Source organism: Strix aluco, chromosome 10 (assembly GCF_031877795.1).
Source record: "Strix aluco isolate bStrAlu1 chromosome 10, bStrAlu1.hap1, whole genome shotgun sequence".
In the NCBI taxonomy this organism is placed as follows: Eukaryota; Metazoa; Chordata; class Aves; order Strigiformes; family Strigidae; genus Strix; species Strix aluco.
Genome location: NC_133940.1, coordinates 4,232,347 through 4,248,654, shown reverse-complemented (window position 1 = coordinate 4,248,654; position 16,308 = coordinate 4,232,347). Strand labels below are relative to the sequence as shown.

The following is a 16,308-nucleotide window of genomic DNA, read 5'->3' as shown; positions in this document are numbered from 1 at the left end:
CTAGGATTTCCTCCAAGATGAAAAGGGATTTTGCATTGCTCGGACAGTGGGCATTCTTCATCTCAGACCATGCAAATACTCAGAACCAGGGCTCTGGCTGATTGAAGGATATGGGGTTTTGCTTGCATAAACAGAAGAAGCAAAAAAATTTCTGTACCTATGTGCAATGAAACTCAAAAAGTCCGTTTAAACCTGCCAGCCTTGTGTCCAGGCTCACAGGTGACACTGGAAGGGAGATTCAGCCGTGGTATCCATCCAGGTTATATGAAGAGATTGGTATGTCTGTGATCAAACGGGTTGAATTTGGCCTCCTTTCCACAGAGGACCATTTCATTTCTCAGGTCAATATGTGAACTGAGAGTGCTCTGATATCCTTTGTTAACCCCCATACGCTACGTGTAAGCTGTGCCCTTACTCATAATTATCGATAGCTCTCAACAGTGTAAGGACACTTATGAAGTGCCCTTAATTTATAGCCCTTGCAGCAGAGCCCAGCTTTAGGCAGCCTCTCGCTCTGTCAGGAGCCCACAGAAATGCTTTTTGCAACAAACTCGCAGCCTCACTAGAAACCTGGTGTTTTCTCTCGGCACATCAAGCCAGCTGATGCAGGGACCTCAGCCAGGGAGGAGAAGGAAGGGAGGTTCTCAGCTATCGCTTACCAGCGGCTCAAGGGTGAACACATCGTCGGAGAAAAGCATGGAGTCTCCTTGCGCCTTTGCCCGCTGGTTCTGGGAGGGGCGGGAGAGAAGAGAACGGCATTCTCGGAGAGCGGGCTCCACCTTGCACTCCCTCAGACAACGATCCATCTCGTCCTCTTTCTGCCTCTGCAGCCTGCAGCCACGGGGAGAGACAAACCAAGCAGATAATTTAATGAGCAACATATTTGCAGAGACTCGTGTGAGCGCAGGGGCAGCAAAGCGCTCGGGGAGGAACAGCAGCAGCTCAGCAAGGGGCTGACCCCAAACCGTGGGGTCCACATGGATCAGATTATCACTTGCTGTTCGCTGGCACGGCACGTAGTTTTACTCCATGCTTACAAGCTCAGAAGAGGTTTCTGAAAGCCAGCAGCCCTCGAGAGCCTCCTGGCTCAAAGTCTCTGCCACAACTGATGGAGAATCCACCAACAACCCAACTGGCTTTTCCTACCACAGAGCTGCCTGGGGGAGGCAGATCAAGATGAAGGAGCACCCACTGCAGGGCTTCACTGGCAAGGGGAGACACAGCTGGGTTTCAGCTGCAGGCTACTGGCATCACTCTTTTCTTCCCCTTTGGACCTGCAGGGATAAGCAAGCTAAATGTGCTTTCTGTGCCCTATACTGCCTTCCACCAGAGGATCCCAGAGCACTGTAAAAGCAAACCAATGAATTCAGGCATCGCATCCTTTTGGTGAAACCAATGGCTTTATATGCATGGAAACAGAGGCCCTGAGAGGGGAAGGGACTTTGCCTAGCATCACCCACTAAAGAAGTCTGGACCAGCATCTCTGAATCCAAACCCTTACATCTAGCCTTGAACCACCTTATCTTTTTCCTCTTTTTGGCCATCTCTGTAGGGCTTTGACACAGTTAATCTCTCCCTTACTTGGTAGCTGTAGCAGAAATCATTCTAGTGTTTAAAGATCACAACCAAGAGATAAGGGAGCACGGCTACAGAGCAGTTGCTTCCTAGCTGGCATATCGCTGTCCCCTCTGCATGCTCCAGTCCCTGGCCATGAAGAACCAGCAGGTGACAACTCTGGGGGGATGAGTGGAAGGCTCCATGTGTAGCAGATCGAGGCAATGTAGTATAAACAGGATAGCAATCATCACCCAGCTAAATTCAAATACAGTTCAAAAGGAAATACGGTCATGGACGTTACTAGCTGTACACAGACAGAGCCTCGGGCCAAGGCTGGCACCAGCACCAAAACCACTTGCTTTGGCTCGCTCCCCCTGCAGTGCAGTGGGAAATGTTTCTCCATGGCTGACCTACAGTGCTGCACGTGAGGAGGGCTTCCAGCCACCGATGGGCAACCCTCAACTCAACCTGCATCAACGGACAATAATTCCACCATTACATCCCAGAAAGTCCTGCAGGAGGGAGACAGAGCAAACCCCTGGATAGACCTTCTAATGATCCAGGTCTTCTGGGGTCACAGCCCAGAGCAGGGTCCTGCACTGCCTCCTCTCATGGAAAAAGTCCTCTCTGCTCTGAGATCTCAAAAGCTTCTCTGACAGCAGGACAGTGGCCTTGGAGCTATGACCATCCCTGAGGTTGCAAGTAGGAGGGAAAAAACATCCTGATCAGACTCTAGGACATAATCTGGCATGAGATCAGATGTAATTGGAAAAGAATCAGGTTGAAGTGAACTGTGGGGAAACCTGGTTGCCTCTGAGGGGAAAGAGGATCACTCAGGGTCCAATCTGAGACAGGCAGGCGAGAGGAGAGCGGTAAAGGAATGGTCCAGGCAAGTGCCCAGAGAAGGTAATGAGATTTTCTTTTAACACACTGAGCTTGCATGGAAGTCACACACTGTGTAATTAAAAATAGACAACAGTGGAAAACTAGTTTTGGCCTTCAAGGCATGACCTAATTATGTTGATCTTTATTGGCTCAGAAGCCCTTAAAAAGTGCTCCAGTTTAAGGCAGTTTCCTGATCAGCTATGAGCTAACTCCTATACACCTACATCCATGCAAGTCTGAAAAGTCCCACAAGGGTTCCCTTAATCACTCAAACTTTTAAGTGTCACTTCCAGTTCATCTCCCCGGGCTATAAGTGTTTCTCTGCTGCCTGAAACGGGAATTTCAAAGCTTCACCACAGACACCCTTTGAAGAACCTGCCCCATCTCTCAGCACCATGAAGACACAGGCTGCTGCAGCCCAAATGCGCTCTGTCCTGTGCTGCCCTACCTTCCCTGCAGAACCCTTCACCTCCGAATTCTCCCCAGTCTCTGAGGAATGGTAGAAATACCTCGTTGTGCTGGAAACCGGGACAGTGCAAGGCAATTCAACATCCTACAGCAGGATGGCCTCAACTTGCTGGGCCAACGAAGCACTTTACCCGCACATTACTGGAGAAGGAGCCTGACACCTTATCAAAGCTGGAGTGGAAGAAGCTGCAGTGAATATCGTAACAGTTATGCTCCCTGCAGCTATGTTAAGTGCTGCTACTCAGTGCAGTCCCAGGTAACGAGTGCTGACACTCTCCTCAGCCTCATGGACCCTCCATAGCCAGGGGTCTCTGGACCTCAGTGGTTTGGTGCTCCCACAAAGCAAATTTGCTCTCTGAGGAAATCCAGTCACTGCAATCAGCCTTTCCTCCCCAAAACACCATCCTCAGCTGGAGTATGGATGGAGCTGGAATGGGAGGCACTGAGCTCCAGGGACACGTAACCGGATGCCCTAGATGGTTTACTTGTCCTAAACCATTCAATGCACCAACACCCCTTGAGGCCATACGTTAGTTTTACCCTTGGGCAGTGTATCTTACTGAAATGAATCTTTGGAACAAACCTCAGCTTCTGATAATCTTCCTCTTCCTGAGTAACAAAAGCCTTCCACTGGAAATGGACTATGATTTCACTCCGATTGTGGATGACCACAGATCTGTGGTTTGACAGCGTGAGGTAAGTCTTCTCAACTGTCAGGGAGCTCCTGGCCAGCCTGATGTTGACATCTACAGCTGCTCCATAAAGGCTTGTGTGAATATCTTCACCTGGAAAAAAGCAAAGGGGAGTCTTTGCTCATCTCACTTGCTGATGGAAGTACGAGGAACAAAGCAAGCCACCAGTAACAGAAGAAATTGTTACAGCTTTTAGCTGTATTAGCAGTTCCACAGATCAGCACATTTATCACATCCTGACAGCTGCCTGTGTACAGAATGAGGATGTCCTGGGCACCACCGTCAGCACCTTATTTCTGGGTGTGTTTGTAGAGATTTATCCCCAAGGTCACAGTATTTACAGTGAGATTTTTCAGATGTGCCCAGGTGGCCTTTGGGTTGCCATCCCAATCAAGTCACAGGCAATTCTGCATCCAAGTCATTCGGGTGACTCTGAGGAGTCCCACCTCAGTCAGGGCTTGCCCAGTGTTGTGTCTCTCCTGACCCCTTGTTGCTGACAAGCAAAGATGCCTGGGGGCACGTGGGCAGGAAAGGGAGGTTCAGAGGAACAAGTGACAGCCCAGGGCAGGATGGGACACAGAAGAGAGCTTCACTGTGTTGTAGAAGCAGCGCCCTCACTTGCTGTGGGTTTGTGAAGACATGTCAAAACGAGACTGGTGGGGCATGGCCCACCCCAACCTGCCCATTACAGTCCTGCAAGCCCATTTCCTCAGCCGGGACCCTGTTGCTTATGCCTGAGTCTGCAAGTCTACGCTGCATCTTCCCAAGCCATCCAACGACCAGAGCGAAGGCATCTTTGCTTTCCACCTCAGACCCAGCTGAAGAGGAGAGTGTCCCGGGCTGTGCACATCAACTGACTAACGACTGGAGCCTTGCTGGAGTACCTGCCAGCACGTCACCCTCCCGAACAGACTCCCACCACAGGCTCCCTCATTTCCAGAGCTTCAAACCTTCCTTCTTCCCAGCCAAGTAACTCCTGGGAGTCAAATGAGCTCAAACTTCAGTACCAAGCCCACTCTTCCTCTTGCAGGCAAGTGTTTCCCAGGTGAGATGCAAACAGCAAACATCAGACATGCTCTCTAGAAATGGCATTTCTGTGGAGTGGTGCTTAAAGCCTCAGAGCCAGCCCCCACAGACAAGTGCAGCAACCCGGCCATAGCCTGGAGAGCATCCCTCTGCAAAGGCAGAGCCTCCTCCTCACTGCACAGGTCACAGCAAGGCAGCCAGAGAACGGACCTGCCTTTAAACGGCTACCGTGCAACAACACAGGGAGAGAGCTGGATGTGTGCTGGGTGGACTCCTGAAATCCTAAGCCAGACACAACACAGCAGAATCACATTCATTCCAGGAAAAAAAAAAAAAAAAAGGAGTTCCCTCTTTTGGGGGGACACTGGGGAATGAAGCAAGACTCACCCTTAAACCAGTAGATCTCTAGAGTCATTCACTCATCTCCACACAACGAGAATTCAGCCTTCATGCCTGTATAGCCTCAATTTCTCTGCTCTTAAGGGAGTCTGGAGTGGTAGGGATTTGTGGCCAGAGATGAGTTACGTTGCGAGGACAGCAGCAATGTTTACAATGACTGGATAATCTGCTTTCTATAATGGACAACTTGGCATACAGAAATAACTGATGTTCAGGAGGGTTACAGAGGTGGGTATGCTTTATAAGCATTGCCTCTCCCTCCACTGAGTCCTTGGCATATATTGGCAAGCAAAGGAGCCAGGAGCCAAGAAATGGGAGACATGCACAGTGCTTCGAGCTCGGGTTTATGGAAACATGAGCCAGCGCTCTACAACGATCAAGATGACAAACTACTGCAAAATAAACACCATGAAAACTATCATCGTCTCACTGTCTAAACCCATGGCCACATGTGTCTTGAAATACTGGGTATAGTTCTGATCTCAAAAAACAAGCTGAAGCATTTGAAGCTAAATAGAGAAGGGCAGAAGGAACAATTAAAAGTATGAAGCAGCTTTTATAAGAAGATTGAATAGGACTCCTCATCCTAGAAATCATATGGGAGATAGATGGGAGAGGCTTGTAAAAGCATGAATGGCCTGGGAAACGTGAATAAGGAAAAATTGGTCACTATTTGTCATAAAACAGGAACCTGAGGGCCTGAAATAATGTTATTAGTCAGAAATTACACAAAAGTGGTAGTACTTTTCCAGGGAGTATTCCTTCCTTTGGAACACACTGCCACAGGAGGCTGTAGAGGCTAACAGCTGTAAATCCAGAGAGCAACTGGACAAATTCTTTGAAGATAAAGCCATCAGAAGCTATTAAGCAGCGATGAGAATAAAGCCTCCAGCACAGAAAAATGCTAACTCTAGAGCCCACGAGGGAGAAAGCATATGCACTGCCTGTTTCCACACAATTGGCTAAACATCCCCTATTGCTGCTCTCCCGGGGAGGAGCTGGGGACGCAGCCACCCCTGCGCTCCTGGCTGCAGGCACCGAGGACTCTTCTGAAGGCTGGAGGGTTTGCTGGAGCACCTTCTACCACAGAGAGCATTCAGCATCGTGCTGAATACATAAACCCACAAATCTCTGGGTCCAGGAGAGCCTGCACAGCTGCCAGAGAGTCAGGAGGAAGCCACGGATCTGTCTGCCAGGCCGATGAGCTGACACAGAGAGCGGACCTGCCAGGGTCGGCCATGGGCGGCTGCAGGCTGCATGTCTTGGTGTCAAATTAGATGTGACATTTCATTTAAGACTCTTGGCTGTTTAATAGATAAGTTTTTTAAAAAAACCCTCTGTACTGTAACAGTGACGGAGCACTAGGTATTTCACTTGACAGGGTAATGTCCATGGTTGTGGTTTGGGATGCCTGGCTGCCATGAAAGCACATTTACTGAATCTAGATGTGTCTGCCCTATCGTTATTTACACAACATGATCTTATTACAGGCTGTCAACTCTCTCATTCTTACATGTTTTTGATACATTTCCTACAGGTGGCAGGACACAGCTTTCTCTCTGCAACCTGAACAAAGCAATGCCTGAACTTGAAATTAAAAGCTAGACTTTTTATAGAGCAGTAGAGCAGATGCTTTGGGTTGTGCACTCCTGAGCGATGCTCTTTGACACAGCAGAAACACCACTGTGTTTTATCCCAGCATCCATCTGCGTGACTACGGACACAGGTATCTGAGCACACCATGATAACTTTTCACTATCTTGAAGTAAGAAATCTAGCATTGGGTCATACTCTGTGGGGCTCCTGTTGTGCAGGGAAACAGACAAAGAGAGAATTTACAGAACAGCTAAAACATCTTTCTGAATTCTTCTAATACTACATGATCATCCTGGTGCAAGGGGGAATAATTTTCAGAGCAGTACAAACTGTTCTTAAACAGAAAGACAGATTTTGTTTAGCCTGAAAGTATAGCTCAATGAATGGATGAGCAAACCCTTGCACAAGATTTCAAAACAAATTTCAGGTTTTATGAAGAACGCTTTCCTAGTATTCAACAGCTGGTACTTTCCTTCATTGATTACTGCTCTAAACATTAGGAAGCTGGTACCCAGATTGATTGGACTGAACAGAAACAAAACAGCACCCTGATGCATTTTGTCTTCACCAAGACATATTCTTCCTCTATCCCTGTGTCTCCCTCTCTGCTGAATTTGGATTTTAAATCTTTTTAGGAGTGAATGACAGTCAAATTTGGAATATTTAGGTAGCATGGAAAGCAAGTGTAATTTCATTTGCCCAGTCTGTCAGAAGACAGTGCCTTGCTCTCATCTCTTCTATGAACGCAGCTGGAGAGAGACAGGTCCTGCTGCTTTTTCACTGAAAATACAAGCAAGCAATGAAAGCAGAGCTCTTCACTCAAAAGGATGTTACTGTACCCCCATATCGACCTATGATAAGTAATTCTTTTGCTCCTGCTACTATCATACCCAGCTGCCTCCACTGCCGGCATATCCTTGTTTTTCAAACAGCGTGCAGAGGTCTCTGTTACCACTTCACCGCCGGAGAAGCGAGTCACTTCACCAGGCTAAGTGATCTCTGGAGAGCTGGAGAAGTCACCTACAGCCTGATCCAGCCCCCCCACCATGTGGTTTTTGCTGCGTCTCCCACAGAGCTACCACTAGATCAGAGTCAGGAGCACTGCTCTGAGCTGTTTCGCTGTTGGGAAGCTAATGGCTTCACCTAAAAGATGCACCGAGTCTCTGCCGGCCTGAGAAAGGCCGTCTGTCCGTCCCCACGCTTGTATTTCCAGCCCTAGAGCAAAACGCAGAGCAGCGACAGTCATTTGTAAGTGCTTCTCCGAGGTGGTGTTCAGGAGCTGCCTTCAGACATCATTAAACCATCACGTTATTTACTCCAGACCTCGTTTATAAACCTCACCACTAAATAACTGCTGCTGCTAACACAGGTGTTTCCAAAGAACCATTCCCAGGCTACAACAAAGCTCAGAGCATCCTCGTCATTACTGTGGCCACAGGTATTGCTGTAACGGTCAGAGTCCCCAGCACGGCCCCGGCCTCGGCAAAGCACCCACTGAGCCCACGCAGCACAGTGCAAGAAGAGGGTCTCTACCCCAGAGGCCCTGCAAGGAGCCGTAAGACAACAGATGGGGATGAAAAGGGAGGTGGAAAGCAGTGACCAGCCAGCAGTGCTCCACAGGACAGGCTGCAGGCTCTTCAGACAGCTCTCCTGCACGTTAAGTCATCTCCTCTGCAGTCAGGCTCTCGCTGTGCCTCCTTCTGTGACCGAGCACCCACAGCATTCCCCATCACCCCTCTGCACTGTGCTTAGGAAGAACTGTTTGCCTCGTTCCAGGATGAAATACTCTGGCACAGGAATATCTGGGAGCCAGCACGGAGGCTTTGTCCTGCCCAGCATGAAGGAGCTTCGCAGAATGTATTGAAAAGGACGATGAAACCGTCGGATGATGAAAGACCACTGCCGCATACCCAGGATGCCGCGGGCTATTTTTAACCATTATTGCTACTACAGTAACGATACGCTGGGGTACCTGACTGGCTGAAACATTGCTTTTGGCCATGGGAAAAATGGTGCAGGAACTTTCATTCCGATTGCCTGGCAAAGACATGCCCAATAGACCACCTAATAAATCAGTGACCCTTCAAGCTGCTCTTCTGCTTCTCAGCAGATGCTGATCGATCCACAAGGAAAGGAGGCTAATGAATGGTCAGTTCTGCCCTGAAACACATCCCCCGGTAATGACACTTCAGAACATGTCAGTGATTTCCACTGATGATAGAGTAGACAAGCTGCGGTCAAGGGTGTCCTGCAAAGAGATGAAAACCACATTCTTCCAGAAATCTTTCATGTGCTAAAAATGGGGTATGCAGCGTCACGCAGAAGTCTGTTTCTGTGCATGCCTGAGGATGAACAAAACAGCCAGAAGGAGATTTTTAACTTCCAAGTGACCCTCCTAGTACATACACCCCAGTCTGTGCTCACACAGTCAACTCCATGGGTTGCTGAGCAGGGTTTTTGTTCAGAGGGGTGTTACGGAGTTGTGGAGCTACAAAGCTGTGCAAAGAAACCTCAAGCAAATGAAGCACAAACGTAATTCCCCTTCATCTACCCTCAAAGTGACAGATCATCTCTCTTGAAACACAAGGCCCTGGAGAGGGGCCATACTCTGCAAGGAGCAGAATGGCCTTATCTAAAACAGTATAAGAAAAATTCATTATTACAAGCAGTTCTAGAAGAGGGGAACAAAGACAGGAAACAGTTGTTACCTATTAGCTGTTTTGACAGAAACGAACACTTTGGAGACCAACTAGACTCACCCATCAATCTAAGTGATTTGAACTATAAAAGCATATAACCAATCAGTTGTATAAAGTATTAGTTACCAATCCTCGCTCTGTTGCAGTGCTGCTACTATTAAGATGCAAAGACAACATAGAATTGCACAAACTCCTATTTACACCTCTTTTGCCTACAATATATGACTCCCTCCACTCACTTTGAAGCAGATGTACAAGAACATAAAAGTCTGACAGAAACCAGCTACACTGCCGGGAATTCTCACAAGCGAAGGGAAGAAAGCACAACGTGCACTCACCACCTACGACAGGCAGAAAGAAAAATCCCTTTGCAAAGTTTTTAAATGCCTGATAGCCCAAGGAAAATCTAGAGAAGCCTCTTGTACAGCATCAGTCTGGCTTACACCTTGGGATAACACGGGAAACAAGATCTTCTTTAAAAACTCACAGAACAATGTAAGTTTCTAACCATGTGCCAGCACTAAACACAAATAAAAAAGAATTACATCGGTTAGCGCACTACAGGGAAGCTTTGGATTCAAAAGGGGCTGCTGCTTAGGAAGTGGAAGATTTCCCCACCTCTTAGCACTTGTAAGCAGCTACTATAAATCTGCCTGGTGTGGAAGGAATGGAGAAGTGCATGAAGATGAACAACTGCGGACTGGAGTGGCAGTGGCACACAGCGGTGGCCGTCAGAAGCTCACGGTCTGTTGCCATGAATTTAGCTCAACAGTAACTTAACGCTACTCACGGCAACGTCAGAGCCCCTGTAAACACTGGCACAAGACTAAGATTAAAACCAGAAAATGTTTTCGGTATTCCCACCCTGGTATCCTGCACAATACAAGGACGACTCAAGTATGTAACGAGGTAGAGAGTTTGCTCAGACAAGTACTGAGCCTCCTCCATTCTGGCTGAAGTCAGTGCAAATTGAGAACACTCAGCAACTTGTTTGAGTGATCTCAGGAATGGAAAATGCAGCACAACAAGGGCTAAACCTCAGTTAAACCCTGCTGCCTGTCCACATGCCTCAGTGGATTTACAAAGGAGAAAAAAGAGAAAGGAAAAGGCTTGATCCAGAGACTACATCAAGAGGATTTTCATTTCATTTTCAAACAAGTTCCTGGAAGCCACTGATTGCAATGCCAGCCTTGCAAGACAGATGACAAGACCCTTGGTCGAAAGGGGGTTCTTAAAGGAAAGAGAACAGAGCTCTGCAAGGGTGGTGGTTTTCTCCAAAGCCTACACAAAACCACAGATGACTATCACAGCAAGGCAGTGCTTTTCTCGGATGCTTTATCCTTGTGGGTAGCTGAGATGTTCAGAGGTGCTGGCACGTCCACGCTACAGTTACTTATTCAACCTCAAACAGCAGTAAACAACCAGGGCTGGGATTTCATGAGTTTCCTGCATGTGTACAGGACCACTAATACACCGCCAAGCCCTTGCATGGGTGGCATCATTTACCAAGTAAGCCGGTTCAGCCAAAACCAGCACCAATTTTACCTGAAGAAAGGGATTCAGCATCCCGACACGTTTACATTCCCAGCTGGAGTATGAGCTGGGATTTTTCACACCCAGACCCATGTACATGGGGGAAATGGAGGAGTTTGGACATGTAAAGCAGTGAAGGTCAAATTTTCATTGTAAATCATTATGCTCTTAGCAGCAAAGACATTTTCTTCACACTCACCTGTAAAGTTTGTAGCAACACGACTACCACCACATAGACAGTCTATCCAGGGGACACCACCTGTGCTCCTAACCAGGACAGTCTAAAGGACACACAATTCTAATCAACCAAATAGCAGGCAAAGGGAAGAGCTCCATGTCTGCTTAAGCAATGCTAGGGACAGATTTGACTCAAGTTCAGCAAAAACTAAACCCACGCAACATGCACCTGATCCTGCGTCAGTCACACTAACAACAGTGTGATTCACTGAGAACTGCTGCCACTTGTGAGCAAGTCAATACAGACACACAGTAAAGCAAGGAAAATGCCTCCCAACACCCTACACTGATATTTTGCTCTTAGTGCCTCTGTTTCATAAGAAACAGTCTGTTGGTGGCTCTGAAAGAGCAACCCAGCTGCTTTCTGTATGCGAGTCACAGGGAGTCTGACTTAGCGCAGGACAAATCAGCCAGGGCTCGCCCCGCCAGGTTGGGCAACATTGTCTGCTGCTCTGCACTACACCTGCAACAAGCAGCTTTTAAGACTGATTAAATGTTTCAGTTTCACTTCAGCAATTAATCTCAGCAGCCTTTTACTTAATTGTATGCTTCAAAGTTTGAGAGACAATCCCTTAATCATTCCTTGCTCTCCTTCTCAGTCTGTGGTTTATTGAAAAATAACTGCAGCGCTGTACTGACAGGCGGGAACGAATCCTGCCTTCATCTCCCAGGTGGCTGCACCATGTTCCAGGGAGGTTGCCTATCCCAGAGCCAGCAGATAGTTTGGTCCCTGTGGCCTATCCATGAAAATCACTTTTGCAAAGATTAACCATGGAGGAATCAGGTGTTTCAGTAAGAACAAGACTCAGGTTTTCAAAGCAAGCTGTGAAGATCCTGGCCCTGGATTCTTCACTTGGACTGTTCATTTCACATGGTATAAACCCCACAGCCCTAACCTCTAGGGTAGTTAGCCCTGATCTAACCCAGAAAAAGATCTGTCCCTCTGAAGTTTATCCTATAGGTTCCCTATATGCATACAAATGAGGCACCTTTTGTCGTTCTCTGAAATTTCAGTAGTTCTGTCAAGACAGTGTTACCCAAACCAATGAGCTTCTCTGAGTGAGCACAAACCATTCTCTGTGAATGTGTCATTGACTGAAAAACATTAAACAAAGCTGTGATAACTCAGAAGCCTACAAAGAGCATTTGGAAGATATAGGAGCATTTCTAGAACTTCTACAAACTCAAGACAATAAAATGCTCATTGCTGGGCTAAAGCATCACAGCAGCACCCAGGTGAGGACATCACACTTCCCAGGACCGAAGTTCAGGAACAGGGACAAAACAAACCTCTCTTTCAGGCAAGAGAAAAGGCACACCAAATGCATTCAGGCAACTGAGGAAGTGTCTCGACCAGCATCACAAGATACCTCTGCTGAACCAAGGCAGACAGAAGCATTTTAACATCACACCTTTTTCTTGAGTTTTTCCCACTTACTCTTAAGTGACTTATAAAGCTGACAGCATTTCTGTGGCCTGAGCTTGGCTTCTCGTACCCTAGTATAAATTTTATACCTATCTCGGGAGGCAGCGAGCGCTCCCTGCCAAACCCCAAGAGCCCTCAAGTCCTGGCTGCTTCAGTCCTGATGCTGTGAAGTGTGGGATGTAGGTGGGTAGAGGGCAACATAAAAAAAGGGTCTGTGGCAAGACAACGGAGAAGCAGTACAGGGGACAGAGGTGTGTAAGAGACAGGGGGCATTTAGAGAGAGTCCGACAGAGACACGCATTCCCCACGTTACACTTCAAACAGAGCATTGTCTAGGAATAACACTTCACACCTGCATGTGCACACTGCAATGGAGAATCAAGGTTCCTCCTTCCTCCACTCAGCAACTCCCAGCAAAACAGCCTGCCAAAAATCTCATTCCTGCTTGAGGGGATCCACTTTAACAACCCCCTAAACACCAACTATTTGTCACTTTTTCCCTGAGGTAAAGGACAGGGGAGGCACACCTGGAGAGGGAATTAAGGTGGCTGCGACAACGGGAAATGATGGTAGATGACTGTCACGGGGGGCGTGCTGGGTGGAGAACACCGTGCTGACACCAGGGATGGACCAGCACACAGCCACACAGGACACACAGAACAGACTCAGCCTTTGCCCCTTATCTGCTCCCTTCTAAGCACTGAAACGTGCAGAGGTTTTGAAAGAAAAGCTTTTAGAAGTAGTTTGCAAAGCAAGTTTAACATTATTCTGCTTAGAAAGGGCTCTGTTCTGAAGGATGCAGAGAGCGTGCACCACGCAGTGCCCAGCACTTACCTGTGTCATAGTGAACTACCAGGGAACCGGAATGATCCCCGGTCTTCAGCGGGTGAAACTCCACTGTTACTTGCATGGCATCACCAATCCCAAGAGTCCCGATGGAGGGATCCACAGAGAAGGGGCTGCAACGCAGAGAAAGAGACACATCAGGGCTACTGTGGGCGATTCGGGGACTATACTCCTTTTGCAGTCTGCTCCACTTCAGCTCACTTGTGCAAGCAAGAAGCAAACAAGCCACAGTCAGTAGAAAAAAACAGAACACAGAGGATCAGAAATGGCTCTACTGACTCTCACTTCTGAAGAGATCCAGCTCTCTGAACATCCTGTGGTGTCAAATGACCTCATCTCCCCCATACTCTGCATCCCCTTCTCTGCAGGGAGGCTCAGGAGTCCGACCGCTAGCAATACAGCCAGAGGATGGGTTTTGAGGAGCACAGAGATGGTGAGAGCTATCTGCCTGCACAACTTGACACTGACTTCCTCAGGAATCTGTCTTTCCCTGCCACCTATAAACTCCACCTTAAGAGATGCAAATGTCAGGGCATTACCTGTCCCAGTGAGACTGCAGCCTAGGAATCAGACAGGGAGGATAAGTGTCTTTCTGGAAGACCGGAGAATAATTATGGTTTAATCTGCAGAATTCATTTTTTTACCTTGGAAACATCCTAGTTTAGCCTAAGAAAGGGCACGTTTCATCGGCATTACAATGAAAGCTGCTCTAAGAAAAGGAACAATCAGGAAAAGATGAATAAGTGCAAACGCAGATTAGAGCGATACAACGACATGGAAACAAGACACGGAAGGAGGATCCCATTTACATCCTGAACCATTAAACCCCCAGCTACATGAAGTGCCATTACCAGGAGCACGTCAAGGCGAGTTTAACAGGAGGTTTTCTGTGTATTCACAAGCACTGCAATCTGGGACTCTGGGTTGCAATCCAAGCTCAATAACTGTTTGCTTGGCCCACCAGGCAAATTCTGTGCAATGCATTGGAAATAATTATGAAAATGTGTTGGGGTACTTTGGATTTAATATGAGCAATTATGATTTGTCACCGGGTGGCTGACAGACACAAAACTCAGTGCTTTAATGCAAAGGGACAAGTCAGGTGAAACATGCTTCTGCAGCTGGGCTTCGTGGCTCTTCTACAGCCCCACTTAGAAAACAAAAGTTATTGGTTTTAGTGCTTTGCTGGTGGTCAATTTGTCACCTTAAAAACATGTTCTGGAGAGTTTTACCATGATTAGAGAACGCAACACACACAAAAAATACTGAGAACAACTGGAGCCATGCGCAAGCTGAACTTTGTTCATGTAAGTAGTGACAGCTGATGAAATTGCTGGAGTTTCTGCTCATTAAGGAGATATCGCTGCAATTAGGGGCCTGACCTGCTCCCATTACAACCAGCGAGAGCATTGCCACCGAAGCACGGGGCCTGCAATGTTTATGTGCTGGACCTGAGACCCTGGAGAGAGTGGAGGAAAGACAAGGCACCACCAGCCTCAGAACTGGGCTGTTCTACACGGTCCTGCATCCGCACTGATGGTTATGCCAGGACTGCTGCAGGTCTCTGCCAGGGCTTGGGTGGGATTGCCTGGTGTGGGAAAGGCAGAGATTTTGGTTTTTTCCTTTTTTTTTTTTTGTTTCAGAAATGTTGCCAGAACAGAAAAGCTGCCAGTTAAGGGGGATCCCGGGCAACACTTCAGCACTACCTCCCATCCCATCACCTTCCTACTCCTTCCCCATGTCTGCATACTCCTGCCCTCAGATGGATGGGATAGGATGGGAATAACACTCCTGAAGATATCTTCATCTCTTCAAATTATCAGAAGAAGAGGATCCAACCAAGTTCAGGATTCAGTTCTCAGGACTGAGAAACGGAGCACAAATCAGACACTGCATGTCCTACATCCCACCCCATGCTGTACCCACAAGACAACTCTCTTACTGCTGTAGCAGGAGCTCGTTATTCCTCACATGGACCTGGTTCTCCAAGACCCAAAGATGCAAGCTCCATGGTTAAACTTAACTCCCCTGAATTTCAGTCACCGTCACTGTCTGCAGCCTACAGATAAGAAGAGATGCTAAGGAGACATCCCTGACACATTGTCATAGCCAAATGAAAACCACTGCCGAGAGATGACGCTAGCGGGATAGACGTTGGCTTTTTATCCATTAAGTGTGAGCTGTTCTTTAGGATAATTCTCATCCTGTTAGATCTACCCTTCTAATGAATCACTACTGCTCCTGAAAGACACGAAAGATAAGGTTTGGAGGTTTTTTAATAGCTCGTTTTCTTCTGACATGCTTTTTAACTACGTGCATTTGTAGGTTTGCTTTGTTGTACGAAATCTAAACTTTCACAAGTCCAGATCTCCCAATGGCACCTTGCAGTCCCCAGCTTGTATAAACTTATCTAGCCACACCAATGTAGGAGAGACCTGCCCATCAGTACTTGCCGAGATCTTGCCTGTTATTGCCCTTCAGAAAGAAAGCAACACTAGATTTGTAAGCAATTTCATAATGATATATTTTGGCATTTACATCTTGCTTACTTTCACCATCTTGACAGTTGGGCATCCCATGATGATACCAAAGGCCAAATACTCCTGACAGAATTGAGAAACACGACTGACAAGTGAACAAAGCTGGCAGTTCTGTGGCCCAGGCTCTCAAACCACCATGCCACCTGTTCTCCTGCAACCACACCTTTGGCACATGCAGTGTGCAAGGAGGCTGCAATACACTTCAAGTGCCGTGGCGTGTTTATCTTCTGCAGCCAACCTTTCTCTGGTCTACTGGTGCATTATACAATCATTTGAGTTTGGGAGAATCGATTTCATTACAAGCTACCTCCAAACCCAAGGAAGACAGTAAAATTACTGGTGATTGAATTGCCTCTTCTGTCCACTAAGATCTATTGCAGGAAAAAAACCAAAGGTCGTTTAAT

General features: G+C 47.4%; 1 protein-coding gene across 1 annotated transcript in view; it reads right to left on the bottom strand.

The window, feature by feature from the left end:
- Nucleotides 1-16,308, bottom strand: part of LOC141927791 (hydrocephalus-inducing protein homolog) — an 88,134-nt gene that overhangs the window by 56,243 nt on the left and 15,583 nt on the right. The window contains 4 exon segments of the mRNA XM_074835053.1: nucleotides 660-831; nucleotides 2,003-2,014; nucleotides 3,494-3,695; nucleotides 13,353-13,477. Coding sequence (XP_074691154.1) covers nucleotides 660-831; nucleotides 2,003-2,014; nucleotides 3,494-3,695; nucleotides 13,353-13,477 — 511 coding nt within the window.